The sequence below is a fragment of the Motacilla alba genome, chromosome 11 (genome assembly GCF_015832195.1).
Source record: "Motacilla alba alba isolate MOTALB_02 chromosome 11, Motacilla_alba_V1.0_pri, whole genome shotgun sequence".
In the NCBI taxonomy this organism is placed as follows: Eukaryota; Metazoa; Chordata; class Aves; order Passeriformes; family Motacillidae; genus Motacilla; species Motacilla alba.
The window spans coordinates 12256124-12283525 of record NC_052026.1 but is presented as its reverse complement, the minus strand read 5'-3'; the positions used below and the strand labels follow the sequence as shown (position 1 = coordinate 12283525).

General features: G+C 39.2%; 2 protein-coding genes and 1 long non-coding RNA gene across 10 annotated transcripts in view; 2 read left to right on the top strand and 1 right to left on the bottom strand.

The window, feature by feature from the left end:
• Positions 1–496: 496 nt before the first annotated feature.
• Positions 497–13371, top strand: LOC119705437 (receptor-interacting serine/threonine-protein kinase 2-like). 5 transcript variants are annotated; one of them, XM_038147858.1, is made up of 13 exons: positions 497–619; positions 2883–3048; positions 3868–4021; positions 4225–4380; positions 4520–4668; positions 6484–6533; positions 7600–7761; positions 8108–8193; positions 9699–9767; positions 10054–10162; positions 11138–11290; positions 12609–12909; positions 13238–13371. In XM_038147858.1, exons 2-13 carry the CDS (start codon positions 2897–2899, stop codon positions 13257–13259), a joined length of 1563 nt encoding a protein of 520 aa, XP_038003786.1. In that variant the 5' UTR covers positions 497–619; positions 2883–2896; the 3' UTR covers positions 13260–13371. The 5 variants fall into 5 exon arrangements, with proteins under 5 accessions (XP_038003786.1, XP_038003783.1, XP_038003785.1 ...); XM_038147855.1 differs by having other exon boundaries at positions 10054–10219; XM_038147856.1 differs by having other exon boundaries at positions 526–619; positions 2887–3048; positions 10054–10219.
• Positions 13372–14059: 688 nt separating this feature from the next.
• Positions 14060–27402, top strand: part of SLC7A6 (solute carrier family 7 member 6) — a 40772-nt gene continuing 27429 nt past the window's right edge. For 2 of the 4 annotated variants that reach the window (XM_038147854.1, XM_038147849.1), the window contains exon 1: positions 27258–27366. In XM_038147854.1, the coding sequence (XP_038003782.1) occupies positions 27273–27366 (94 nt within the window). In that variant the 5' untranslated portion in view covers positions 27258–27272. The other 2 variants (XM_038147850.1, XM_038147853.1) reach the window with 2 other exon arrangements.
• LOC119705439 lies at positions 14202–27256 on the bottom strand. Its single transcript, XR_005258227.1, has 3 exons — positions 26903–27256; positions 24751–24799; positions 14202–22413 (listed from the first exon to the last, which is right to left on the bottom strand). It is a non-coding gene; the product is annotated as an uncharacterized LOC119705439 (long non-coding RNA).

The window sequence follows — 27402 nt, the reverse complement described above, 5'->3', positions numbered from 1 at the left end:
ACAGCCCAGCATGTAATTTTCTCCTTCTGTAATAAGAGCTTGACTTTCAGCCTCACCCCCAGATCCTCTTTGGGAGGGCTGTTTGACAGCCCATTGAACCTGACTTCTCTGTAACACAACATCACCCTGTGCCTGCCCACCCTCCTACCAGAAACCCAGCATTCATCTCCTGTTTTAAGATCAACTTGGCTTAAAAAGTTTACAGGGTTTTTAACTTGTGCTGTCAGCTTGACCCACTGCAGAGATCAGTATCAGCTGCACAGTCTGAGCACAGCACCACATAGTTCTGTACCTGGGCTGTATCCAATAGGGTATGATTGTTGTACCTTATATACACTGTAATATACCTTTCCCTCTTGGTATTCCCTGATATGGAAGAAACAGCTGGCCAAGCTCTGTTTCTGCAATCGCTCTTATCCGCAGTCACTAAAGAGTTACAGTTGTGTATCAGACCAGGAAATGTTAAGTGTTTGCAGGCAGCCAATAAAGCAGAGATCAACAGCCCAGCTGACTCACCGGCAGGAAATCCCGAGCTGCTTTTGAACGCGGTTCAAAGCCGACTCACACTTGGTATCACACCAGTTCTACTCCATCGTTCCGTAGTTTTATGTTTCCAGAGGTAAGTTGATTTTAATTTCCAGTTTCTTTCCCTGAGACATCTGCATATTAACGTATTTTCTCTCATAGTAGGGAAATGTCTTTGCTATGAATTAATTTTTTAAAATTACCTTATAATTAGCAACTTGAAATAAATGGCTTTCTAGCAGTCTTCTTCATGCCTCTGCCTGCACAGCTGGGCAAGGATGGCAAAGTTTTCCGAAACTTTCGGTGTCTTACTAAAAAATAAAGCAAACTGTTTCCTTGCATAGGTGACCTCTGGAATATTGATTTTGGGGGTTGTTAATGAGATTTTTAATAGATATGGGAGAAAAAGCATTCAAAAGAGCAAAATTATTGAGAGAATTTCTTGGTACCTTGCAATACAAAGATGTAGAAACTCAGAGGGAGAATGGTGCTTAGAATGTCATGACATGGTTTGTAACAATAAAGATTGAAGTGGTTTCTGTTTTGACTTTAAAAAAATCTCCAGTTTTATTAGATTTTGCAAATCCACAATAGGAGCTGATGATTAGCTTTAATTTTTGTCTAAGTAGTCAGTTAGCAAGAGTTTAAAAAATGCTTATTTTATTACTTGATTCAGTTTTAAATAAAAGTAAATATTTTCAGGAATGGTTGAGGTGGTAAAACTGTTATTTGGTCTTCCTTGCACTATGGCTGGAGTTTAGTAATTTTTTTTGCTATATAAATTATTATTTATTGCTTTGTAATAATTATTAAAATAATTATTTATGTAAATAGTAATGATTTATGTAAATAAATAATTATTTATTTATTGTATAGAATAAAACTAAGACATAATTTTGCTTCTGCCAGCATTTTGATTACCTCCTTTACATTCAGGACTGGTAGATTTGAGAGGTCTGTATTTGCAACTTTAAGGAATAAATAATTCATTTAGAAAATTATCTTCCTTCAGAGGAACCTTTTCAAATTTTATGAAATTGTTAACCTGTCAGCCTTATCTCTTAAGGAAACTTCAGAGAAGCACCCAAGGCAGTTATTGCTTTCAAACTACAATAACCTAACAAAAAAGCAAAAAGTTCAACTGTGCTTTCCTACCAGAATCAAATATGGTTAAAGCTCAACTGGTAAATCAGCTGCTGCTTTTTGCATTTGATTGTGGTTAGAGGCAAAACTGAGCTTCTATTGTGAATGTGCCTGCAGGAGAAAACTGAGATTAAACTAACAATAAAATGTTCATTAACTAGAAGCAAGATCACAGGCAAATTTATCTTCAGGCTTTTGTTTCTATTTTACTTGTGGAGAAAAAGTTATCTGGGCTTTGAGACCTTCTGCATCCCAGGAGCTCTTTTTGTAGAGCACACCTCAAAGGACACAATTCTCATGCAACGATCCTTCACAGTTACTTCAGTTCCCTCATAGTTTCCTTTCCTAGCCCTGGTCTACTGGACCCCCAAGGGAGTATTCCAGCTTGAGGAGTTCTGACTCACTGACCACTGGTCTGCAGTAATCTTTACCAGTGCCAGCTGGTTTATGCCATCTCTTATCTTGGATTGCTTGTTGTCCTCCTTTACCACTCACTTTTTGGCTATCTCCAGTCTAATGGAGCTTCACAGATGTAATTAGAAGGGTTGCTGATGCAGCAACACAGTGAGGCTTTGCAGAAGTTGTCTCTAATCCGTGTGTGTTGCCATGCCAAGGGTCTGAGAAGAGCAGCTGGCCCTGGAGAGGTCCTGCACAGACACTGCACTGCCCAAATTACTGGCAGTTACAAAGACAAAACTCCTTTTAGCAGAATTCTGACAGGTCACAACAGCAGGAAATTTTCCTTTTTATTTGCTTTTGCATTTACACATGATGTATGAAAGATGATATGCAAGAATGATGCAGAACATGCTGACATTAGTTATTGAATAATTGCCTTTTTTATGAGAAGTGGAGAAATTATTTGCCTGATATGCAACTGTAAGATTTTTTGTCTACATAATTCAGTATCATATTAAAATCACATTTCATATTATAAATACTGGTCCACTATTTTAAAGGCATCAGATGGAAATAATGATGAGCAATTAATTAGCACCTTGCAGCTTCAGATGGCAAATTATGGTCCAGACACTCCTTTGCAATTAGTGCATTTTTCCCCTCTTTGTAAGGAAAGTCTGACACAGAGTGGTGAAAGGAAGGCTCTTGGATTTGTCATTTGGGAAGTAAGGGGTGGTGCAACTTCACTGTGCTTTGGTAATTGTGACAAAAAAAAACCTCTTAAAACTTTTTTCTGCCACATTTTTTTTCCCAAGCCAGCCATCAAGAAATGGCCAATCCATTACCTGTGGTAGCCCAGGAAGATTTGGAAAGCTTTACCTTGACCAGGACAGGCTCAGGCTTTGCACTCAAAGCCTTTCATATTTCCTGGAGCACTCCCATCTCTGTGAAGGTGCTGACCAGCCAGGACACTACAGACAGGTATGGCTCTTATCTGCCCAACCCACCACACAGGTGGGCAGCACAGACCTGCAGTGCTGGCACCAGAACAAACCCTGCCACATCCAGCATCACCTGATCCCTAAGCACATCTCCATTCCTAGAAATCCTGACCAGCCAAGAGGCAACTTGGAGGCAATTTTCCTGAGAAACAAGCTCTATGGTTTTTACAATTTTTTATGAAATAGAGCTTAATCCTGAAGTCAATGATTAATCTGCTATAATAATGTCTACAAACCTGGATCAGTAATACCAGTACGCTCAGGTGTTATTTTTCTAGATGTCCCTGAAGAGACCTCAGTGGAATTTAATCTAAACCAGCATGCACAGAGAGCAGGGGAAATGGGAGGAGGGAAGAATGGCCAGGGTTACACAGCAGTGAGATGTGTATGGAAACACATTATCTCCTTGCAAATATGGATGTCACTAATAGCAAAAGAATGCAAGCTATTGGGAACAGTAAAGGTAAATCTTTGTTTCATTCTCAGTCTAGCATTTAATATATTCCAGCTTTTTCCTGCCTTCACACTTCAATCCTGCTTCAAGCTGGGCTCTTATGTTCATATTAAAGCATCCAGAGGTCTTTCATTCTATATTAGAAAAAATACACTACACTATGACTGCTTCATGTTCTTACAATTGTTTGGAAGATTATATGTTATTGGGTTTATTGGTAAAATAATACTAGCTTGTGCTCAGCCATAGGGTTCTCTCACATTTCCACATCCTACACTCTCATCTCCTGCTGAAGTTCCCTTCAGTCTAACCTGCCTCTGACTTGGTTTTTTTTTTTTTTTACAGAGAGTGGAAGTTGCTACTTCAGGATATTGCAAGTGTCAGATGCTTTGAGTCTGAACGTCTCCTGCCTTTCCTTGGGATTTACCAGTGCCATGGACTGGTGGGGATAGTGACTGAATGGATGAACAATGGCTGCCTCCACTCCCTCATCCATGAGGTAGATAAAAAAATGTCATCTTTGAGGTGATAATATTAATTACAAGATCAAAGAACAATCACCATGTAAATTACGGACAGTAGTCACAATCTGTTCTTCAGTTTCTGCATTGTGCTTCCATATTGGGGTTCTGTTTGTTGTCAAAAAAAAATGGGAATAGCAACAACTTCACAGTACCAAAACCTGTATTTTGTGTTACTTAGCATCAACTGTACCCAGAGCTTCCCTTTCCCTTACTCATAAGGATCCTGTCGGATGTGGCTGAAGGGCTGCATCATCTTCACAGCCTCGAACCTGCTCTCTGCCACTGCAGCCTGAAACCTTCCAATGTGCTTTTGGATGTGCAGTACAGAGCCAAGGTAGGAGCTTCTACTTTTAGTCCATTAACATAAAATCCAGTGATTCTCCTATTGTTGCATATATCAATCCTAATAGTCAACATTTGATATCAAGACTTTTTATATTGTTACTAAAATTACTTTTGCTTGCATTCTGTAGATATCAGATTATGGCCTAACCAACTGGAGGAAACAGCAGCTGAAGTCAGACCTGCAGAACTGCCAGCAGAGAAACTGCCAGGATTTAGTGTATCTTCCTCCTGAAATACTTGAAGGAGGCCTCCCTTCCCAGGAAGGTGATATTTACAGGTGAATGGAGTCTCTAAGGGCACATCATACCTAGTCCATGCTGCCAAAGCTCTTCTCTTCAAAGACATTGCAGTAAAGATACCAGACATACATAATGCAGTAGGATAGTATAGCATGAGCTCAATTTACAGCAGTGAATTGGATTTTAAATTCCCATATATGGTGAATCAGATACCAAGTTAAGAACTGTTCCCAAAGTCAGTCATATAAATATTTATATAATGGACCTAAATGTTTTAAAAGTGCAACAGCTGCCAAAATTTTCAGATATATTTAGAAGTCTCATAACTGCTTCACATTGTTTATAAGTGTGAACTGTTGTTGGCTTTAGTTTCAGAAAGAATTGTTTATGCCTAGATCAGGCCCAGGTAAAAATAAGACCTTTCTCTCAATAGTGTGCCATTAAGATCCCGTGGAAACTCTGCTGGGATAAGTTACTGAGCCACTAAGCACCTGTACTTTTTAACAAAGTGGTTTATACCAAGGAGGGAGATTACTCACTGCCATAGGTCTCCTTTGGGTATGTTACAAGCATTGTGGCTGCCTCAATAAATGAGAGGACCTCAAGGTGCCACTGGTCTGGACGGACACACGTCATCATGGCCAGCACACAGAGCTGTGGACTAATATTTTAAATAATTTTTAAGGAGACCCCTCTTCTGATTTTTGAGCTTTTGTGAAACCTATAAATTTAAATTCCTGCTTTATTGTCATAGAGGCAGGCTCTAAGATGAGTCAAATAATGCATATACTTGAGGAGACCTATAAATGATGTGACTAACCTCATGTTCACAAACACAAGTTTTGCACAGGAAGAGTGGAGGCTTACTTTCAGGTAGCATAATTAATTTTCCAAAATTGCTTTCAGATATATGATTTAATGTATATATTTATTATATTATACATTATATAGTAATATGCTGGGATGTGACTCAGATGCATGAGATTTGTGTGCATCTAAACAGTGGTGCAACAGAGAAAGCAGAAATCTCTGTCATACATGAAATACAAAGTACATTTAAGTTACATGTGTGTCCACATTACATTAATACTTTCCAGATTTTTATGTGAAAGTAAGGCAGAAGAGGGGGATCTTTTAACTACTGCAATCACTACAGCAAGATACATAAATAAGCTGATATGTTTATCCTAGAACTGCCTCTTCCCCTTTTGATTGCTTTGCTTCTGACTTATCTGTAGACTATTTTTACTCATCCAGCAGCCTCCTCTTTTCTGTGTCTGATTTTTGATTTTTGTATTAAACGACTGTATTTTATAGCATCTGAGTTGCGAGTTATATGTACAGATCTATGATCCCACTGCAATTACTCCTAGGATGTTGGAAAAGGAATTTTTGGAGCCCCATCAAAATTTGCTGAAGAAAATAGAAACATAGTGCATCAGAACCAAGTTTTTGTACATTAACTGATGTGCTTGTTGGTACCTGCTGAAAAGTCCAGTTGATATTGAAATTACCTGAAAACAAACCAATAATGATAGCGAAGGGAGGATAGAAGCTTCCAAAATTCACAGGATAAAATGGAGATAAGGCAGTAACCTGAAATGTAATTATAATTGAACCTATATTTAAACAATAAAAACCCCTCAACTTGATGATTTTATAATAGCAATTGAGTTCTCAATTGAGAACTCAAAAAAGGTCTTATGGAATTAGGAAACACTTGGATAGACTTTGTCTTGAAAAACTCCTTTCTCTTAAAGCAATAAAGTTGCTTTTGAAACTGAGAATGTAGATACAGATTGCAAACTAATGAATGGTCTTTCACTGTTTTGTTGTTTTTTGGTTTTTTTCAGTTTTGGAATCTTGTGCTGGGAGAGCCTCAGCAGACAGAAACCTTTTGAAGGTATTTATTGTTCATGTCAGACTTTGTCTTCCACACCTTGTCCAGAAAGTCCCTTATTGTAGTGGAATTATGATACAAACATGCTCTTTTCAGATGTCCCTTTGCCTTCTTACTGTTACAGCACAAAGCTCCACATTAGAGGATGTAAATTCCTCACCAAATCCTAAGTGTTTCCAAAGAAGCTGCTCTTTCTGAAGGGAAAAGGCAGAGCTTCTTCCCCCACTAGTATCAATCTGTGCTTGCTGAAGCACTGCCACTGAGTTGGGTTTTCCATGGACCATCAGTGAGAAGGAACAGCACTTCATATTTGTCAGCTGGAATTTTAAAATCAGTGACAAGTAATTAACTGAATGAGCAGAATACTCATTTTTACAGTTGCTGTGAGTTTCAAATACCAATCCAGAAATGTCAGTTCATGATGAATTATCTCAAGCAAGCAGGGAATCTTACTTTCTTAGATGAAAGTGTGAGCACTTTTAGAGATCTTAGTTTGCAAAGCACTGTATAATAATTGTCACTGTCTAGGAACTATCCCAGTTTCATGGAAGTGGAGATCAGTAAGGGCTTCATTCTGCATGGCAAAACTGATTGAAGGACTTGTGTATTTTCCAGACTGAGGACCTTCAAAAAGTACCGCATGGAATAATATCTAAATGCCCATACAGCTTATGGCTGCCATCTTGAGGCTGCTCAAAGTAGATTTCTTTTTTTTTACAATTCTTTTGTTCTGCTCTCATAATGTGAGTGTAAGGCTTTATAAAAAACTCTGCTTAAAATAATAGCATGTATTCCTGAGGAATCTGTGCATGTAATTTGCAGTGCAAGTTTACATAACCGTTTGTGACTCAATATTGGACAGAGTTCTTCATCCTGGAAGATAAGTCCTCTTGCAATAAGCAGCTATAGCTAATGTTAAAGGCTAGCATATCTATTTACAAGAGCATTAATATATTTTTCCTTTTAAAAAAGCAGTCTTTGTTTTAAAATATACAATATTACTTGCGTTGGATGTCATTTTAAGAGGTCTTTAATATTTTTGGAAGCGACATTTTCTTTTAAATTGCAGGCCAAGGACCCCTGCTTGATGTTTTGAGAGGAATCTGCAGCAGTTTGAGGCCAGGCATTTCAGAAAAGTTAATACCAAGCAATTTGCCTGAGAGGAACAGACTACTGCACCTCATTGCTCTGTGCTGGCATCAAGAACCAGATTACAGACCACATACTGCAGGTAACAGTCAGGATTTCTTTCTGTGCAAGATCTGTAATGGAGACAGTCTTTATAGAAACATTACTTTAGCACTCTGAACAATTGAAGTGGAAATGGTCTTTGGATCATCAGACTACCTTTGATGTTTCCTCTAACTGAAGCTTCCTACCAGAAATTGACTTATTTGTCTCCAAAATTTTGTTTACTATAAAGTAAAGTATGAGGTGGAAGTTGTATTAAACCAATTTCCTCTATTTCGTCCATTTTCTCAATATAATAGTAAAGTTAGTTGCAATATGATGATGCCTAAATGTATATATGCTTTCATACACAATGTGGTATTTAAAATGCTTTATTACCCCTACAGAATGTGTACACCTTCTAAATGGAGTTTTGACTAGTATAAATAAGGAGGTAATTTCTGCAGCAATCTACAATTTGATGGACGCAAAGGTCAGTGCAAAATTTCATGTTCTCCTACAACATTACTTGATTAATTCAATTGCGATCTTTCTGACCCAAAACCTGTGAAGATTTTGTCTCGATTGTTTTACTGGTCATGCCAGAGAGCTGGAGAGTACCCTTTGGCACTTCAGGTTCATTCAGAAATTGTAGAATATATATTATGAGGTTCTCTAGAATATTAGTCAATTGCTACCTGCTATTTTAAAAATACAACTTCTTTCTAGTCACCACCTGGAGTCAGACTGGCAAACCCATGTGAGTGAGAACAAACATCAGCTCAAGTACTGCAGATTAGAGTGAGAACCAAGGACAGTTTTTTTGTATTACTGGTTAGAAACCATTTAGTTCAAAACCTGAACAGCATTGGTACCTCTAGCAATACCAGTAACAGCACTGCTCTGTACCCTTCACTGCTTCTAAATTGCCAGGCTTTCAGGCCAAGGCACTGCTCACCCCAGGGTCTCAGGGCTCTCTAATTCCACAGGAGGGGATGGGGAACAGCCAGGGACCGAGGGATGGAGCTAACTCCCCATCTGCTTACACTGCCATGGCACAAATGGTACTGCCACAAGCAGAGCTGCATCCTAGCTGGGTAACATAGGCACTGGGGGAAAACATGTGTTTTGGCCCTTGGACAAGGACTCTGACTCTAGCTGGAGTTACACAACCCATGCTGTGTTGTTGGTTTCATTACTGTGCATTGTGTATGTTAATGCATGCAGGACTATTTCTATATGTTGCAATCACGTTCTGGGCTTACAGAACAGCCTTGATCAATGTTTTAATAGGTGGCATAGTTAGAGTCAAAGTAATTTTTATTATTGTTGAAGTTTATTTAAGATTGTACTGCCAAATACTCCATAATTTAATGCTTCAATCTCCCTTGAGCAAGGTTTTATTTTTTAATTTGTTAGATTGTGAAGATTTATTTTATTAGTGAGCACAATTCAATTTTGCACTTATCAGTTCAAACAACTGAACTGATAAGTGCAAAATTACTCTGAAAATGAAACTGAAGTTTCTGGGAAATTGATTCACAAGTGTTGAAGTATAAAATCTAAAAAAACAATAGTTTAACAAATCTGCTGTGGATGTACAAATTGAAAAAAAGTTACAAGTATTGGCACATCCTTACTGCAGACAGTTTGGCACACTGAACACAGGATGGCCATGCTGTTTGGCTACTTAAAGGCAAACATGTTCTAGCTAGCCCAATCTCTCTCAATACAAGCTTATTTTCCCCTTCCCCTGCATGATTCAACAGTGGGTTTTAAAATAAATGTGAAACACTGGAACGAGTAACAGGGTAGAATTTTGTCAGATTCTATGCCCATTCACTCTGTGCTGTTCACTGTTACTATATACAAGTGTACCTTACAGTATAACACCTTGCCAGTAGAAGTTATGTTACTATAAACTGTTGCTTCTGGCAGCTGTGAATGGCACAAACCAGGTCTACACTCACTGCAGTTACTGTGGCTTTCCTCTTCCAGGAGAGAGCGCTTAACGCATGCAAAGGCTCAGAGACCTTCACCCTGCAGAGAGGCACATGCAATTCAGAGGTGAGTTCGTGGCACAGGAGTCTCCAGAGTACTTCATCAGCTGCTTATTCCTCCTGACAGCTGGACACTGTGTAATCCAAACACTTGGGCAAAATGTTCCTGGCCAGGGTAACTCCGTCCAACAAACCCCACTGCTTTACCCTTTTCCAAGCAGCTCACTCTGACATTGCTCCTGCAAAAACAACCTCCTCCCCTTGGGGTTTGTTTTGAACCTCTCCTGTTTAGAAAAGGTTTTGGAACAAAAGTTGCCAAGAAGATAACTCTTCTCTATTTTGATCTCTTTCAGATCATCTGTCCACAAAAAGGCAATCGCTTAATCAGCAAGAAAATTCCTCTTGTAGTGCCAAGCTTGCCAAATGTTCTACTTGATAGCAGTGCAAATACAGCAGGAAGAGATAATATTGAGATGGGTGTCTCAAGTACTACCCCACAGAATGCAACAGCAACCAAAGGTCACTGTCTTGACTTATATTCGCTCCAGCTGTTACAAAGAAAGGACAAATATTACTAGTTGTTCCATATCGAAATGTAATTTTTCCTGTAAAATTGTTGCTTCTCAGAGGAAAGCTGTGCTCTCTACTGGTATCATCTGAAGCATGAGTTCACTGCAGGAAGCCACAGAGTTCACTGCAGAGACACCACAAAGCTTTCCACTGAGATGTATAGATTAAAAAAAAGTACTAATTTTTTTTTTTAGAATACTGAGCTGTAAATGTAGAGCTGCCTTTCTCTCACACATCAAATATTGGCTGTTGCTTTTGAGAGAACAAGTCCCTTCTGGGAATCATCTGGCTGCTTTGTGCCACCAGGAATAACTGGGTTTTTGGTTTTTTTTTTGTAATCTGCTAAGAAATGGAGATATCTTTAAAATCTTTATCTTATCTGGAAATATTTTTAAAAAGGCAATGTTGCCAGGAACATGTGAATAATTCCTGATAATCACTGTTCCTATATAGATAACTTTCTTTGCCTTTCCAATGTAGCTTTGTCCTAAGTATTTATATTTGTGTCAAGAATAGACAGCCTGTATTTCTCATGCCTTCAGGTACAAAAACTGAGACATCAGAAGTCAATTCACCTGTAGCAACATCTGCATTTCCAAGCACTTCAGTTCTGATCAATAGCCATCAGACTTATGGACAGAATAAAATGTTCCATAACTTCAAGAACAACTTCCTACAGACAGAAAAGCCAGATGTGTGTAGTAATATATGCCAAAGTTTTCCTAGGAATAATGATGTATTAACAAGAGCCTAAGTAATCTCAAGTCAGTCTTCAGCTCCTGTCTCCTGTAGCGCCTGACATATGTGTAATGTTTTCTTGTTGTTCAATTCAGAGGTCTAATCTTGCTCATCTTAAACTTTTTCTAGATCACCCAGGCTCTGAGAGAAGAAAATCAAGCTCCTTTTGCACAAATCCTTCATCTGGTTCAACTGCAGGCAAAGAGAGCAGTCAGCACAGCTCCCCAGCACTGGCTCCTAAGCACAGACCACAGCCAATGTACCTTGGACAAGCAGTGACAGGTATGGCACCATTGCCACTTTGAGCTGGCAGTACTCACCTTGGCCAGATCTCAGTGATTAAATTGTTTATAACTTGGAGGAAACAGATATTTCCAAATTTTGTGCACATTTTCAGGTATTCAGAGTAGTAACTGATTCTAACTTGATACAAATGTCTCTATTTGTGTATAGCTGCTCCTCTGTTCTCAGAAGTTCAGGCACTGACCACTGAGAACATTGGCTTGTTCTTTTCTTTTAGGACCACCGTGAGGCTGAGAACAGTTCTGAAAAGACCACAATAAAAATACAAAAAACATAGCACACACTGAATGTGAAATACATTAGTTGTTTAGGTCTGGAATATTCTTTTGCAATCATAAGCTGTGTATTGCCTACCTCTGCAAAAGTAGCTATTGACTACAGAAACAGGTGATAGGGGACCCTTCATCCCCTCACATCATCTCAGGTCTTCCTGAAGGACAGAGGCAGAAAGGGTCAGCTTTTGATTTGTGAAGACTCTTTGCCTGTGGGTGAAGCTTTGTGAGGTTTTTATGCTAACTTTTTGCAAACTGGCCTATAACAAGTCTCAATCTAGATGGCTGTCCTTCTCCATGGCAACTAACTTGAGTGATGACATAATTTCTAATAAATCAACAGACTAGACCATGCAGGAAAAGTTCATCACAGAACTCTCCTGGCAACACTCAGAAATCAGAATGACAGAAGCATGCTCTCCAAAGCAACACGACTTTTGGTTATTAATTTTCTGTTGGTGTATGCTATTTACTGTACACTAAAAACCCTAATGTCAGCACTAGGTATTCTAATCACCTCATAAAAAGAGGCAGAACTCAAAGCTCTCAACCATTTTATCAAGAGTATTACTTTTGGTATTAGTTTGACTTTGATCTATATTCATTTTCCCAGTTTCACGTTACATGTTTCAAACTCTTCTGCTACCCTGAAGTACCTGTTACCTGTCCTTCCACCTTTATAGGAGAAAGTTTTCTCATCTGTGTCCAGCCAAGGTGCTTTGCATGAAGTCAAATACAAATGCTAGATGAATAGAGCATGACCTGAAAATCTTCTCCCCTCACACAATCTGAGCACCCAGAGGTTTAGAAACACTTACTTGCTGTAATCTGGTCTTTGTGAGTTTCAAACAGGAGATGAAAATACTTTTGGCCTAGTTTCAAACATAGACTGCAAACAAACTAACTCCTCCTCCTTCCTTCCTCTACTGAGTTCATATTTCTGGTGTCGATGCTATCACTTGCTAACGATTTCTGGATGACAAAAGCACTTGGTTTATCTCATTTTGTTTTCCTTTTCACTCAAGGTCCTTGCAGCAAAGGAAACTGCTGTCAAATCCTTGCCTGCCAGAGACAGAGCATACTGAGCTGCATGACAGAAGGACGCCTGAACCACCTGCTGGACGTGCTCCGCTCGCAGCAGACCCTGTCCCGAATGGATTACGAGAGCATCACCTCCTGCCCCACCGTGACCGCCCGCGCCCGGGCACTGCTGGACACCTGCCTGTGCCTCGGGGAGAGGGCAGCACAAGCTGTAGTGACTGCACTTTCAGTGAACAAATGTATTCCTCTGGGACAAGTCATTCATGCCCAGACTGTCCTTCCAAGGTAAACAGGCTGTTATTGTGACTGATTTTTTTCACAGTCTGTTGTATGCATCTGAGCTCTAGTAATTTGTGATGGCAAAAGATTTACGTTGGTGTCTCACAACTCATTGACCAAAGGCAATTCTTCCAACAGCCCATTATTTGAGTGCTGTAGTGGAAAAAGCTAACTGGATTAAAAGGTCAAGTCAACTGCTGCCAACAGAAATTGCCAAAACTGGTATAACAAATGCTGATTTGGACCTCAGAGATGGGAAAAGTGCAATATGTGCCAGAGCAAACAGAGTTCAAGTGAGATGACACCTTATTTCCTTGCTTTTTTTTTTCTTTAGAAGGGAGGAAAATGAATCATGACTTTTTGGAGGTCACAATATGGAAGAATGGCTATTTATAAATACTTCCAAATAAGGATAATGATCAACAGAATACTGGATGAGGAGAAAAAACTGACTGCCTTTCACTGCACTCATATCTGAGCCAGCTGTTATAGTGAAAGGCTTCAGACAATCAAGAAATATTTCTTCAGTAGGGCCTTAAGTAAGACTTGGAAGTTTTATATTATGCATATAAATTACTTCATTTTCCTCACAAATTGTCATATGAAAATGTAGCAGTACATCAGTACTTCAGAGAGGCGGGACTTGGAGTACTCATTAAAGGGAGAAACGTTAACACTTTACATCCCTGTATCTCTCTAAACATGTCTGCAGCTCAAATGTAAAATTAAACCAGGCAGAAGAGGTGCCAAGTTGGTAATTTTGAAATGGTGGTTCTGCTGAACTGTTGTCATGGTTGTACTCCAATGGGAGACAGCCTGGGAATACTGGGAGGTTTTCTTGCTCTGGCCTGGACTCCCCCACAGTTGCAGATGCTTTGGAGTGTCCTGCTGCTGCTTGAACTCATCCTCAGGTCATGGAGTCTTTGACTCGAGTTCACATGGAGTTCTGGTCTGTCCAGAAACACTGCTGTTATCAGAATGTTCCCAAGCACAGTGAAGGAAGATAAGTGGTACAGCAGGCAGTGAAAACAACAGCCCGGCCACTAACGAGCACCAGACACTTGTGTACAGAAGGCAAAAAAATGCCGTGGCAAGCACAGGAGCCTGTCAACAGATCAACAGCAACAGCAGCTACAAATGTGATCCAACACATTCCAGTAAAATCTGTTGTTACCTTGAACCCTTCAAGCCTCACACTGGATGCTGAAAAGAACATTTGTCCCAGAAGACAACTATGCTCCACAACAGTAAAGTGAGAAAACGTGCTGGTTGAGAGCCAGACAATTTAACAGGTAAAGCAAAAGCTGCACACAATCAAAGGAAAACATGGAATTAATTCACCACTTGCCAAGGGCAGGCAGGTGTTCAGCCATCTCCAGGAAAGCAGGGCTCCATCCCATGTAATGGTTACTTAAGATGACAAATGCCATCATTCCAAATGTCTTCCCCTTCCTCCTTCCCTAGCTGAGCTTGATGCCACATGGTCTGGAGTATCCCTTTGGCCAGCTGTGGTCAGTTGTCCCAGCTCATCCTCCCCCAGCTCCTTGTGCACCCCCAGCCTCCTCCCTGGTGGGGTGAGGGGCAGAAAGGCCGTGGCTCTTTGTTTGGCAATAACAAAACATCCCTGAATTGTCAACACTGTTTTCAGTACAAATTCAAAATACAGCCCCATATGAGCTCCTTTGGAGAAAATTAACTCCATCCCAGCTAAAACCTGCATAATTTGAAAGAGAAATAATAAGCTTACTTTCTTTATAGTGAAAATAATGATATAAGGTGCTGGATTTTTAAAGGCCCAGTGGGGCTTCTTCAAGCTTCATGGCAGCAGGTTAACATGAAAACTTGTTTTACCATCTACAGGTATTTCAAATGCAAAACCATGTTATTTATTTTTGTATGTTGGTTTTGTTCTCTCTGCAGTTTCAAAGTTCTCATTGAATTCAGTCATTTGGCTGATTGCAAATGCAGTAATGATGTGTTGTCTGGGCACAGTTAAGAAATAAGAAATGTGTTACATCATAGTTTCCAGCTATGATGCTGCTGGAAGCATAAACTTTTTTTTTTAACATAACTTCATTGAACTTTGAGACTGCCTTGAATTAAATTATTGTTACAATTAAAAGCAATGTCTATAGGAATATGTTGACAATAGTTTTGCTTATTAAAGGAGCTAAATATCTATTTCACAGTTGAATTTTTTTCACTTTAAAATCTACACTTTAAATGGGAAATTTCAATAGTCTCTGCTAAAAAAAATGATGTCTTGCTTGTGAGGAAAGGAACTGCTGTCATGGTGTTTTGCCTCTTTAGAAGGCATAAGATACTCAGTAAACATTTACCTGCAGGAAATTCACCTGCAGAAAATATTCACCTACAGACCTTTAAAAGAGAAACCAGCAATGCTGTTGAAACTTAAAGCAGCTTTCAAAATCATTCCAGTTGTTCTGCAGGACACTTTATACTCCTGTGAAAGATGAGCTGGCTGGCAGGCTATGCTGAATTTTTGTAATTGTGGTTTTGACACAGAAACAGTTTTGGCCCTTTTCTAGAAGCAGCTGCCTACTTGAGAATAAAATCTGATGCCAAACCTAAGCCCAATCTTAGCTGTTAATAGAAGAACTGGCATCAAAACAACGGGAGCACAAGCTGTCTGCTTTTCCAGTGTGGTATTTTTCATGGGATGGTACACATCTGGTGAAATAAAACTGTTGTTGATACAAAAAGTTTTGCTACCAAACTAAAATGCAGTGACCTGAAACCAGCAGCATTTTTTCTCACCAAAAATACATACTCTCATAAGGCCTGTAGTGTGAGCTGTTAAAAATGTCTCATGTTGATCACTGGTATGAAATATCAAACTGCTGAAAGCTTATGGTATTTTACTCCTGCCCAAGCTTGTTCATTAGCTAAGATTTCTATGGTCCTCACCTCTGTTTTCTGCAGTTACCTTGATATTATGAAACAATGTAGAATAAATGGCACTGAGCAGGAGTAAAGATAGATAGAAGAATCAAACTGTTCTTTAGTATCTGTGGGAAGAAACAAGACTTGAATGTGAAGAAAAACTGGAGTTGCAGGAAGGAAATATGAAACCTGGGTATCTCTAGAAAACAGCAAGGAGAATAATAAAACCAAGTCACTTCAGGACTGATCATAAAAACTGATTAGTAAAACTCTGTTGCAGTTATTCAGAAAAGAATGAATAGTCATTAAAAATGACAAGCTGTACAAATTTTATGAAACTATTTACATTTATTAAAGGAATGGTGAGTAGAGTAGGCAGATGTTTATTTTTCTGATGTATTGAAATAAATGTAATTTTATTCTTGATTGCAACTGCTTGCAGCTATCTTTTGCTGATTTGCAAAAAGATGACTGTCCCTTGCCCTTTGTCCTAACTATACCATGCTTTTATCTGAGATGGGATAGTTTCTGCAGTGTAAGAATGTCTGCACTAGAATTTGTTTGAAGTTGATTTGTGGAAAATTAATCTGAGGTACTGGAATGAAATGTTTAAGAGATTAGTCTTTCCAGTAGAGAGCAAGGCAAATAAAGCTATAAATACCACTCAAATGTCATTACCAGTGCCTGTTAAAAACAGTTCCAGAGAACATCAGAGGAAGATAAAAAGTGCATATTCATAAAATACTAATCTACACAATTTCAAAACATGCATTAATGGACTGCTAACATATACAGAAGCATTTAACACCACATAAGTAGTCTAAAATGCACAAAACCTAAAGCACTAATGAAAACATGCTAAACCTCAAGGGTTCTTATTTTATTGTTTCAAGTCTGAGTCCTACATGACCTTGTAAAATTCTCATGCTTGCCAGGCTTAGTCACTTGAGCATCACATGTGATGATTTTTAAGGAAGGTTAAGTGCATAAATAAATACTTGTGGGCCTGGTATGTTAGGGAAGGACCCGAACATCATCAAGACAGGCACAAAAAATTTAGATTTCTTTGTTGCTATTTATTGATTTCAGAAATATACAGCTATTAACTATGTTCTCCTCCAGTAATACATATTATGCTGTGGTCTTTTATGCCTCAGGAAATCTTGCCTTGGACTATATTCCCTTTCATTCTTTTCCTGCACGCAGCTGTGCCCAGCGCTCCCCCACTTTGCAAAATACTTTACTGGTGCTCAAAAGGCCCTAGCACAGTTTGATTTTGTTCCTTTTCTAGAGAAGCAATTCCTTCATTGCCTGCCTGGAACTACATTCCCTTAACTGAGCACATGGTTGACTTGACAGATGGTATGTCAGCTGAGTTAAACAAAACTCCTCAATTTTGAAGGTAAATCCAACATAAATTAAACTACCTGACAAGGTCTGAAAAGAACTTATTTAGTGATTTAATTGGGCAACGTTAAATTCAGTACAGCTGCAAGAACATATTAATTGCAAGGATTTTGCTAAACCCCAGCAAAAATGGTAGATCAGAAGCTTAGACATACTATTTCCAGCTCTTGTGCTAATACAATTTGTCATCAATATTTTATTTCCTGCCTTTGTTTCTCTTTGACAAGAATACATGCCAAGTAACATTATAGAAATCTGTAGCCTCAAACTGCCATTTTTTCTGGGCTTTAAGAATGACCTTTCTTCTTTCAGAGAAGGCAGGCATCAGGTAAAGAACTTCTGGACTCCTTCAACCAGGATTAATTAAATGACCGTAATTTAGAAAAAGAACTTACCCCTTAAAATGTGATAACATGCCAAAATATCTCAACACCTATTTCCAACTGCTGTATTTGAACTTTCCACAAAGCAAAAGCAATATTCATGGAATATCTGCTTTCATGCAGAAAGCATGCCTGAATTTTACCCTTTCAGAAGTAACTTGGCTGTACAGCTTGTTCTTTTTTTGATTACCAAAAAAAGTGTGCCATATTAGCTAACAGAATGAATACTAACATTAAATTTTTTGTCCTTTTGCTGAAAAGGGCTCAAAGGTTTTTTTCCAGTTCATTAGAACATTACCTGGTAGGGGAAAAAAATGAGAAAAGTGACTAAGGAATACACCTGGAAAATATTTTTAAAAACCCCAATTGTATGAGAATTAGCTTGTAACAGCTGCAAAATATGTTCCCAAGAAAGTTGTTTGCATGCCACTTCCCTGTGCTGTGATAGGCTCGTGTCTCATGGAAGGAGAGCACAGTGAGGCGAGTGCTGCGTGCTCCCCTGTGTGTGCCAGGTGCAAAGGAGCCCTGGTTTGCCATTCCCTGCAGGCAGTGTTTTGGCTGTGAGAGAACAGTGCTCAGCTCTGAGCATGGACTGAGCAGAACCCAGAGGAGAGGAAAGTTTGATAAGCAGTGAGGAGACCTCATGTTAGGGACAAGCTGATAAAATTGTGTGTGTTTGGTCTAGCAAACAGGAGATGAAGGGCACACAAAAGAGTCTGGAGCAGAGGCACTGAATGTGCAGTGAGGAAACAGAGTACCTGGTCTGTTCTTGTGCTTTGTCATTCTAGACTGGCTTTCAGGCAGGGGCTTAAAAAAGATTTAAAGACCATCATGAAGACAGGCGCCTTCCCTATACCCAGAAAAATTAGCAATATTCATGGAACTTTCTTTTACCTGATCAAGAGTTCTTTAGTTGACAAAATTCATGCAAACAACAGTGATTTACTAAACCTTTTCCCTCAGCCTGTCCAGTTTATTTATGCAAGCCATAAACATTTGAAGTGATTTAAGGGAAAAATAAACATGTTTTTGCTTGGAGCTAAATAACATGGTTATTTATAACTGCCTGTAACTCAATCACTATTCATTCCACTAACACCTACCTGTGAAGGCATGGGTCTGTTATCAAGTCAGCTGTTGGGACAATGGAATGGAGATAACTTGAATTAAAGAGCCCTGGGTATTATTTTCACCCTTTAGAGTGTTATTATAAATTCCTAAAAGAAAATAAGGCTCTCCTACATTTTTTACTTTGCAGCAGATGATGGGTGGTCATCTTCTCTCAAATACAATGAAAATGTTTCCATTTATTTGAAAATGCAATCTTTATCCAGCAAGATTGCTGTCCAGTTAATTAAATGTTTGCTGAGAGAGCTACTTCACGTTCATGTATTTTCTTTCCTCTTTTCACAAGAAACCACAGGAACACTAAAAAAGAACACCTTAGGACATACAATATTAAAATGCAAATGAAATAACAGAAAAAAAATAGGTTGTTACTTGGGCTGAATCGGTATGACCTCACAGAAAAATTCAATTGCTTTTCTGAAAGACTGCATGTCTCAGACAGGTTTTATTAAACACTGTATGAGACTAAAGATTTACAGGCAAAGAAATATTTAAACTCAGGGAGGCTTTCTGCAAAACAAGGCATTGCTCTGCTCTCCTCCCTTGTGCTCTGACTCCTGCAGAGCTGGTTCAAATTCAGTCTGGCAACTCTTGCTCAAACCTTTTCTCTCCACTGCAATTGATCATGTACTGGCATTCAAACCTGCAGATTTATTTGTTTACAGAAAACTCTCCCTTACATAGAGAATTCATGAAATGAAAAAGAGAGGAGAGATTTGGATGTTGTTTTACATTATGTCTTTCAAAAATAAAGTTAAATTTAATTTTCTGTAAGATATATAATAGCATTTTAACCCCTCAGCTGTTGCATTTTGATGTGTTTAGTAAGAATGTTTTCCTGTATTCCATTTACTAGCATATCAATATAATTAATTCAATTTAAGTAATTCTTAAAATCTGAGAAGCATTTAGATTGAAAAGACCTTTAAGATCATTGAGTCTAACTGTAAACCTAATACTGCCAAGTCCACTGTGTTCTTAGGTGGTCTGAGACTATTTATTTTGGTTTAAATCTTATGGTAACTGTCAGCTTCTTCACCCAAATTAGACCCCATCAGTGAAATCTGTCATTTCTTGTTCAGTGTTCTTTATGTCCATCTTCAGTAGAAAGAGAAGGAGCACCTGGCCTGTGGCCCGGCCTCTCCTGCTTGTAACAGTGCCAAGGAACTGTCCCAGTCACTGTGCATAGACACAGCTGCAGAGGGAAAGGTGCACTCCGCATTTGAGGCTTCAAGATATGCCTGGGCATGTAGACAGGATTTTTCTTGTTTGTTTTTACATCTGGCTATTTAATCACAGGTGTTTTTCTTGGACAAAGGAAGCCTTTTTTAAGGAACAAAATAAAAGGCAATTATCAGGATTTCACAGCTGTAATTTTACAATGTATTACAATGTACATCCAATGTATGCTATACATTGGATTTAACTCCAACAGCATGCAATGTAGCTGCCTCCCAATTGTTTCAGTACGACCCCCAAATCTAAATCTTTAGGTTTTGTTTTAATGACACAGCCTCATGGTTATCTACAATGTATGTCATTCTAGCATAGAATAATACAAAATAACAATTTCCCCAAAGATACAACACTTCAGTAATAAAATCTGTCCTCTGTAGTAAGGATAAATAGAGTTGTTTGTGTAGAGCAACACTGAGCACCCTACATGACCAAGTGACCGATGTGTGGGGTGAGGACACTTGCAGGAGTCCAGCCATAAGGTTTGTTGCACAAGATGACACTGATGACCCATCTTAACAAATAACTTGGCCATCTCCTATAGTTTCCACATAAGGTGAGGTCTTCTGCATTTTCCCATACTAGTGACACTGAGGTAAAAATAACTCCCTGACCTCCTGAGTGTAATGTGACACGTGAGGTTTCGTTTCCTTTATCCTCCTGCCTAAGCTCTATCAGTAAAGCCCAAGTGTTTGCTCTCACTTCATTTAGTCTTCCAGACTCATGTAAAAGTAAAGACTTCAATTTCACCAATGTCACCAATAAGTGGTCATGTGTCATTAAATCAATGCTACTGGTATTCAGAATGTTCAAAGCCTGTGGGATTTCAGCTGAGAAAAAAAAAAAAGTACTAAAAACCTAGTAGTAAACTTTAATAATAGTAAGTACTTTCTTTTGGAACTAAAGTATACCTGTAAGTCCCTGAAGCACAGCTTTCAGTGTTTTCTAAAGTTTGATTTATGGCACTTCACAGTACGTGACTGGGAATCTGAAAAGGCTTTTCATAGTTCTGGGGATCTTGCATAACTTGAGAAGCTCTTGGTAGTTCTTAATTAGTCCACTATGATTTGCTCTGTGGGACACTGTACACACCAAGTAATCAAGAGCCAAGTGTGGAACAAAGGAGCAAAGTGCAAAACACTCACAAATAGCCTGCTGAGAAATCATTTTGGAAAAGTTAGCAAAGTCAACCATAATTTTGATTTTAGGGCTGGATGCCTTCTAATAATAGCAAAGAATGGATTTGAAATTGGAACAACTATGCTGGCAGACAAAAGACTAATAAAGCCATTAATAGGGCTATCCTATTTACTGCAAAGGCAAATGGACTGGCAATAAATCCCTACTCTTAAAGCTTCTTTTAGCATTAAGATATTTTACATCTCAGTTCTTAAGGTGTACTTTTAAATAGTGAGAGATTCTGAAAATCTTGCTCATGGAACATGGAGTCTTGGGCAAGAACTTGAGTGAAAACTTCAAAGGTGTTCTGATCTTATATTTGTGAAACAACATTTCACAATGCCTTTTACAAGGCATGCTAATTATATCTTATTTATCACTCTTACCACATGTACACTAGTCTGTCCTCCTTAGAGGCAAAATGTATGAGATCAACATATATTTTTGATTAGCATGCACTGTGTAGAGTCTGTACAGAAAGGTCTTTGAGATTATTTTTTTGGAAAACTCTACTTTTAAAGGCAACCTAAATTTGGATCAAATACAACTATAGAATCCCCCAGAAGTCTGAAAGTTTAGAGAATAAAGGCTGTCCTTACTTCTGTTCATCCAACAACCGTTTCTACACTGTATTATTATAAGTTCCCTAAATAAAATAGCAGAGAACTTTTATTAAAGGTCCAAGTTTACTTGTATTGTACAAATGTTTCAGGGTAATTCAGTAATTAAGAAAAAAGTAACAGGAGTGCACTAAATGCAAAGATGGAAGAGTGGGATCAGCACTTGGGGGTTGTACTGTAATAGTCTGCATTCAAAATAGCTCTGCTAAGGAACATCTGTTTGTATTTAAATGGCAAAGTTTGGACTCAGCATGATAATACAAACAAAATGATGACATTGGCTTCAGCCTCTAGTTACCAGCTGCTTGCAAACAGAGTGTCAATGCAACCACTGCTGAGTAGAATCAGAATCTCAGAATACTCCTGCTTTTAATCAGAGAGAGAGAGACAGGTACCACAAATATATCAACAATGGACTGACAATAATACAGGGGAATCTATAACAGAGGAACTTTACTCTTTTGAAGAAAGTCTGAGCAGTTGCATTAGAAGGCCAGAGTTACTTAAGATAAAAGAACAACCCAACCCAACAGATGTCTTTAAACTGTCTCATCCAGAAGAAATTTATTTAAATGCTGTTGAACTTGGTTACAAACATTATAACTACAGACTTCATATTCTTCAATCATAGTACCCACATGCTAATTTGGGACCTGAAACAAGAAAAAAATACTTATCCTTAAGATGCTATTTTTTACAGCTACAAATCCTCCTTAGTTTGTTTTTATACATAATCACTTTTAATAGCCTTCAAATTAGACATGGACAAAGAGCATTATCTTTAAAAAAATCCCTGCAGTGTTATAAGACTTGTGAAACAATGATTCTAACTCCCATGTCGTTTTCCAGGAAAACAAAGACTGTGATTCATTCACTCTCATTAATAAATAGCCAGATGCTCATGAAGTAATTCAACACAGATAAGACAATTTGTATAATCAAAGGGTAGGGTCTCAAAGCTGAATGATTTAGTTGTCTAAAACATTAAGTCAAACCATCTGTTTTAAAACAAGTATATGTACAAGGGACTATTTTTTCCAAATAAACTCCCAAAATTGACTGGGAAAAACTTTATGTATTGCACATTCCCCTTTTAATAGAGAAGATTACATGAGCAAGAGAAATGTAAAATTAAAATACAAAGTTTGTGGCATTAATCAGAATAATGATTAATGATTAAAAAAGTCCTAGAGACCTTTGAAGTTTACTTGAAGATGGAGATATTTTTGCTGGTTTTTTTGCCTTCCTAACAAACTTAACATTTGACAACTGGTCCATGTTTTAGAAGATATCTATTCCCACTTCTGCTTTGCAGCATGGACAGCACAGAACAAAACCAGCTTGCAATAATGTGCAACAAAAATATGTGTAAGCAAATAATAAATTTTGGTGAGAGTAGATAAGGCAGTGAAAAGAAAAAGGCACCTGAAAGGCAACATAATCAGATAGGACAAATAAAATTAAAAGATGGGATGTCAAAGCTTATTTTACAATCTGTTTTAAAAAACTTCAGTATAGACAAGCTAAGTTTCCCATAAAAGAAGGACTAATTTTAATCTTCAGAGTATTAAATAATTGCAGTTATTGCAGAGACATCCCACAGTTTCTGTTCCTTAAAGGGATATTTTCTACTACCTCCTCCTCTGCTCCTAGCTTGCTCCATGTCTGTACTTCTGTGATTTTGATAGTAAAAAGCAACCTTCATAAAGTATTGTTTTCTGCCAGCTTAGCGAGCAGAACTGCCTTACAGAGGGGGCTGGGCAAGTGCCAGCACCATCAAATGCTGAAGGCCGCTGGAGTAGGAGGAGACATGCAGCTAGGAGCAGGGGAAGGTAAATATAGAAGCCTAAATTTAGACCTTTTCCTTTAATTACATAGCACTTTGGTGCTTATAGTCACTCTCATCTGTAAGTCCCACTTCCCCTGCTTAAACCACCTACTGCAGAAATTTGTGTGCTAGAAAGATGAAGGTGAAAACAAAGGGCAAAGGATCAGTGAATTTGTTTTAGTAAACAAAGTCACTCAGCTTTAGCCAAAGAAAAGAAACAGGTGCACTTACATTTATTTTTGAACTGATTCTGTTTCCTGAAATACATGGTTGATATTGTGTTTGTTGTTTGAAATTATTAAGGTTCAAAAACTAACAAAAAATAATATTGGCTGTTAAGTACTTATAAAAATTGTCATTTGCTGGGATCTGGCTAAACTCCCAGATTTACCGTCCTGAATAATTTCATGACCCCTGTGAATAACTCCTGTGTCAACAGAATGTACATTTCAAAACGAACATCAAAGTGGTCCCAGGACTCACTCTGTACGGTAGAATTTCTAAAGGAACCAGCAGAAACCATCAAAAACATGGCAGGAAGCAACATTTCCATCATAAGCTCCAAGCTGCAATGAGTACTGCTTACATTTACACAGCACCCCTTCAGCGCTGACCCTTAAGGAGCTCAGTGCACGCTCATTCTTCCATTAATTAAGTGCATGAGCAACACATTCTTGGGGGACTTATGCTGTGAGGATATGCTTAAACTCACCAGAATGAACTTGTGAACAAGCACAAAGCTGATGTATAAGGTTCCAAATTCACTCAGATTTAATAGCAATTTTTACCTTGGTTTTGTTTCATGTTCTAAAACCATTTAATGAATATAATGTGGATTTGGTTTCCCATAATCTGATGCTATTTCAATTTGGTTTGTTCAGGGGTATTTAATTGGTTTATTCTTCAAGCTTTTTGAGTTGAATTACATTTTCTAAGATGTATCTAGTGGCAATATTAGTCAGACACAAAAAAGCAGATAGGACAAAACTCACAGACTTAAGCAAAACTCAGTCTGACTTTGTTCTCATTAGCTGAAAGAGATAAGATCTTAACTTGATTAAATTAGTATCAGATAAAACCCTAGTGGAAACACAATCTTTTTTAGTTGTTTTTTGTCTGCTAGCACTTGGAGAATACACACTCCTGTATAAACATAACTTACCAGTGGCCATTTATGGAGCATCAGGGAAGAGCCACACAATTTATGTAATCTGTAACAAGAGAAGAAATAAAGGAGTCCAGACTTACATTTCACTTCCATAGTAAAACGGAAAAAGTCATTTATAAAATATGAACCTTACCAAAATTAACAAAAATATCTATCTGGATGATTATTCTGAGGTTTGCTTCTGCTCACATGCAAACATTTCAGAAGCATTGTCTAGCCTTATGATGCTGTCCTAACTTGGATCTCTCATACCAACCTCTACAGTGTTTTAAGTTCTCATAATCCAGGGGGTGAACTTCTATTTTGAAACCCTCAAATGGGCACTTTTTCTAATAAATATTTTTCAAAGTTCTCAGGTAAAATGTCATTCTCTATACTTCCAGCATATGCCTAATGATTTGTTTCCGATGCCTTGTGAGTTCTCATCTATTTCTTGTTTCTAAAGGCAATTTTATAGCTTTTAAATTATAAATTATTAAATTATAAAGCTCACATTTTATAAGTCCATTTTTTTGAGGAGTGAATGCTGTCTACAGTAGATTCAATCATGGGAGAGCTTAAAATGCAGCCTACCAACGACTGAAATCAGCTGCATCTTTTACATTCACACTCAATACTTCTTTTGATTAACGTGTGAGACTGTTGCAAACACCCGGCTACCTGAAAATCCTGCATCACAGAACAGAGGGCACATTTGTAGAATCACTTAGCACTGTTACCATCTAATGTCTGCTTTCTGGTTCACATTATCTTTGTAACAACAATTGGTTTCATATTGTATGAATTTGATTCTATTCTGGGGATGTCATCTATGTTTTTATCTTCTGTCAGTGCTGTATAAGTGGCTTGAAAACAAAGAAGTTGCCTATCAGGGCTGTTAAGCTCCCAGAAGGCAGCAGACTGGTTTTGTCTGCTGCTTTGCAACACTGTCAGTAGCTTCAGCAGGTAATAGATTTAGAAGAGTTTGTATTTGACAAAAGCCAAACAAAGAGTTGAGACAAACATAATTAAAGAGCTGAGAAGATCAGGCTCCTGCAAATGAGAGTTTGTTTTGCTATGGTGCTTTATAGTTTAGAAATAAAGTCTAATGTTATTATCTTCTTTGTGTGCACTTAAAATGCCAACTTTTAACAAAAAAAAAACCACTTTCTTAATTCATTTTAATCCAAACACAGTGTAATGAATATCTGGAGATCTAGATGAGTACAGCAGTTGCTTAGTAGCCTGATTGTCTCTGTGACAACGAAGGAAAACAATTCCTTGATAAAACACACAAACTTTGAGAGAGGAAGCAGAATGGAAATCAGAAACGTAAGCCTTGTGGCAATAAAATTGGACTCCACTATTGCATTTACTGGCACATTAATGGGTATTACAGTGCATCGTTTTCCTTTCCCTCTTCTTTTACAGCCTTATAATTTTTATTTGCCCCTAAGATTTTTACCCTCTTGAAAAACGACACATCTTACTTATCTGTGTCAGATGGTAGATAATAACTGTGGACCAGGGAAGGGAGGAGTAATTAAATTTAGAGTAAGACTACCCTGTCTCCTGAACCCTGCTGTCCTTCCAGGCACTGAACCATCCCTTTGACTCACAGGGAGCAGCAAAAAGGCAATAAAAGAACATTAAGAGGGGGCTGCGGCCTAGGGTTCACTGGTTTAGACAGGGTAAAACTATTAATCTGCTAGTGGAAGACAAGAAAGCTTTCATTACACCCCAGATAAATCTGCCGAATGGCCAATTCCTTACTATTATAATCAGGCACCATGGGTCGCTTTTAATCACGATTCTTGGGAAGTCCATTACTATTTTAACAAAGCCAAATTTTGGGTGTAGCTATGCCCCTCTTGGAGGCTGGAACACACCAGTGGTACCGTTCTATTTTCATTTCCACTATGACTGGCGCACAGGACCTATGCAGTAGAAACCCACAATATCACCAGATTTTAGGGTTTCCACCCTCTCAGGCCCCTCAGTCTCAAGCGTGAGGGTTTTTCAGGAGGTGTAACTCATGCGGGTGTAACTCATGTGGATGTAACTTTGTGCAGCGTCCGCCGGGGCTCCACGAGAGCTCCGTGTGGCCGAGGCCCTCAGGGTGAGGGCAGGGCCCCCAGCCCGGGCTGGCAAAGGCGCCGTGCCGTACCGTCAGCGCTAGGGCTCTTCTCCATCCTGCTCCTGCAGGGAAGGGGGAGGCTGATCCCCCGCTCCGGCTGCGGCGGGGGAGGCGGTCGCGGCTCCCCTCACCCATCGGTAGCGGAGGGGCCGACGCGGACCCCGCGGGGCGGGGGGCAGCTCCGGCCCTGCAAACACTTCCCTGCGCACCAGCGGGTGCCGGAGGGTCCCGCGCAACCCCCGCGGAGCTGGTGGGCTCCTTACGGCTTCTCCCTCGGGGCGACCACGCGGGAGATAGCGGATTTCTGCCGGGGAAGGGCGAGGAGGCGACGGAGGAGGCGACGGAGGCGGTGCCGGAGGCGGCGGTGCCGGGGCGGCGCGGCGGGAAGGCGGCGACGGCGATGCCGGCGTGGGGGGGCGGGGTTGAGGGGCCGCCATCGCGTGTCGGGTGGCAACGGGCGGGGAGCATCCCGAGACAGCTCCGCGGGAGCGGAGGTAACGCGGTTCCGGCCGGCACGGCCCGGGTGGGGT

Coding starts and splice junctions, on each gene's coding strand:
- LOC119705437 (XM_038147855.1), top strand. CDS start 2,897: ATGGCCAATCCATTACCTGTGGTAGCCCAGGAAGATTTGGAAAGCTTT. Junction 4,381..4,519: donor ATGTGCAGTACAGAGCCAAG/GTAGGAGCTTCT, acceptor TGCATTCTGTAG/ATATCAGATTATGGCCTAAC. Junction 4,669..6,483: donor CAGGAAGGTGATATTTACAG/GTGAATGGAGTC, acceptor GGTTTTTTTCAG/TTTTGGAATCTTGTGCTGGG.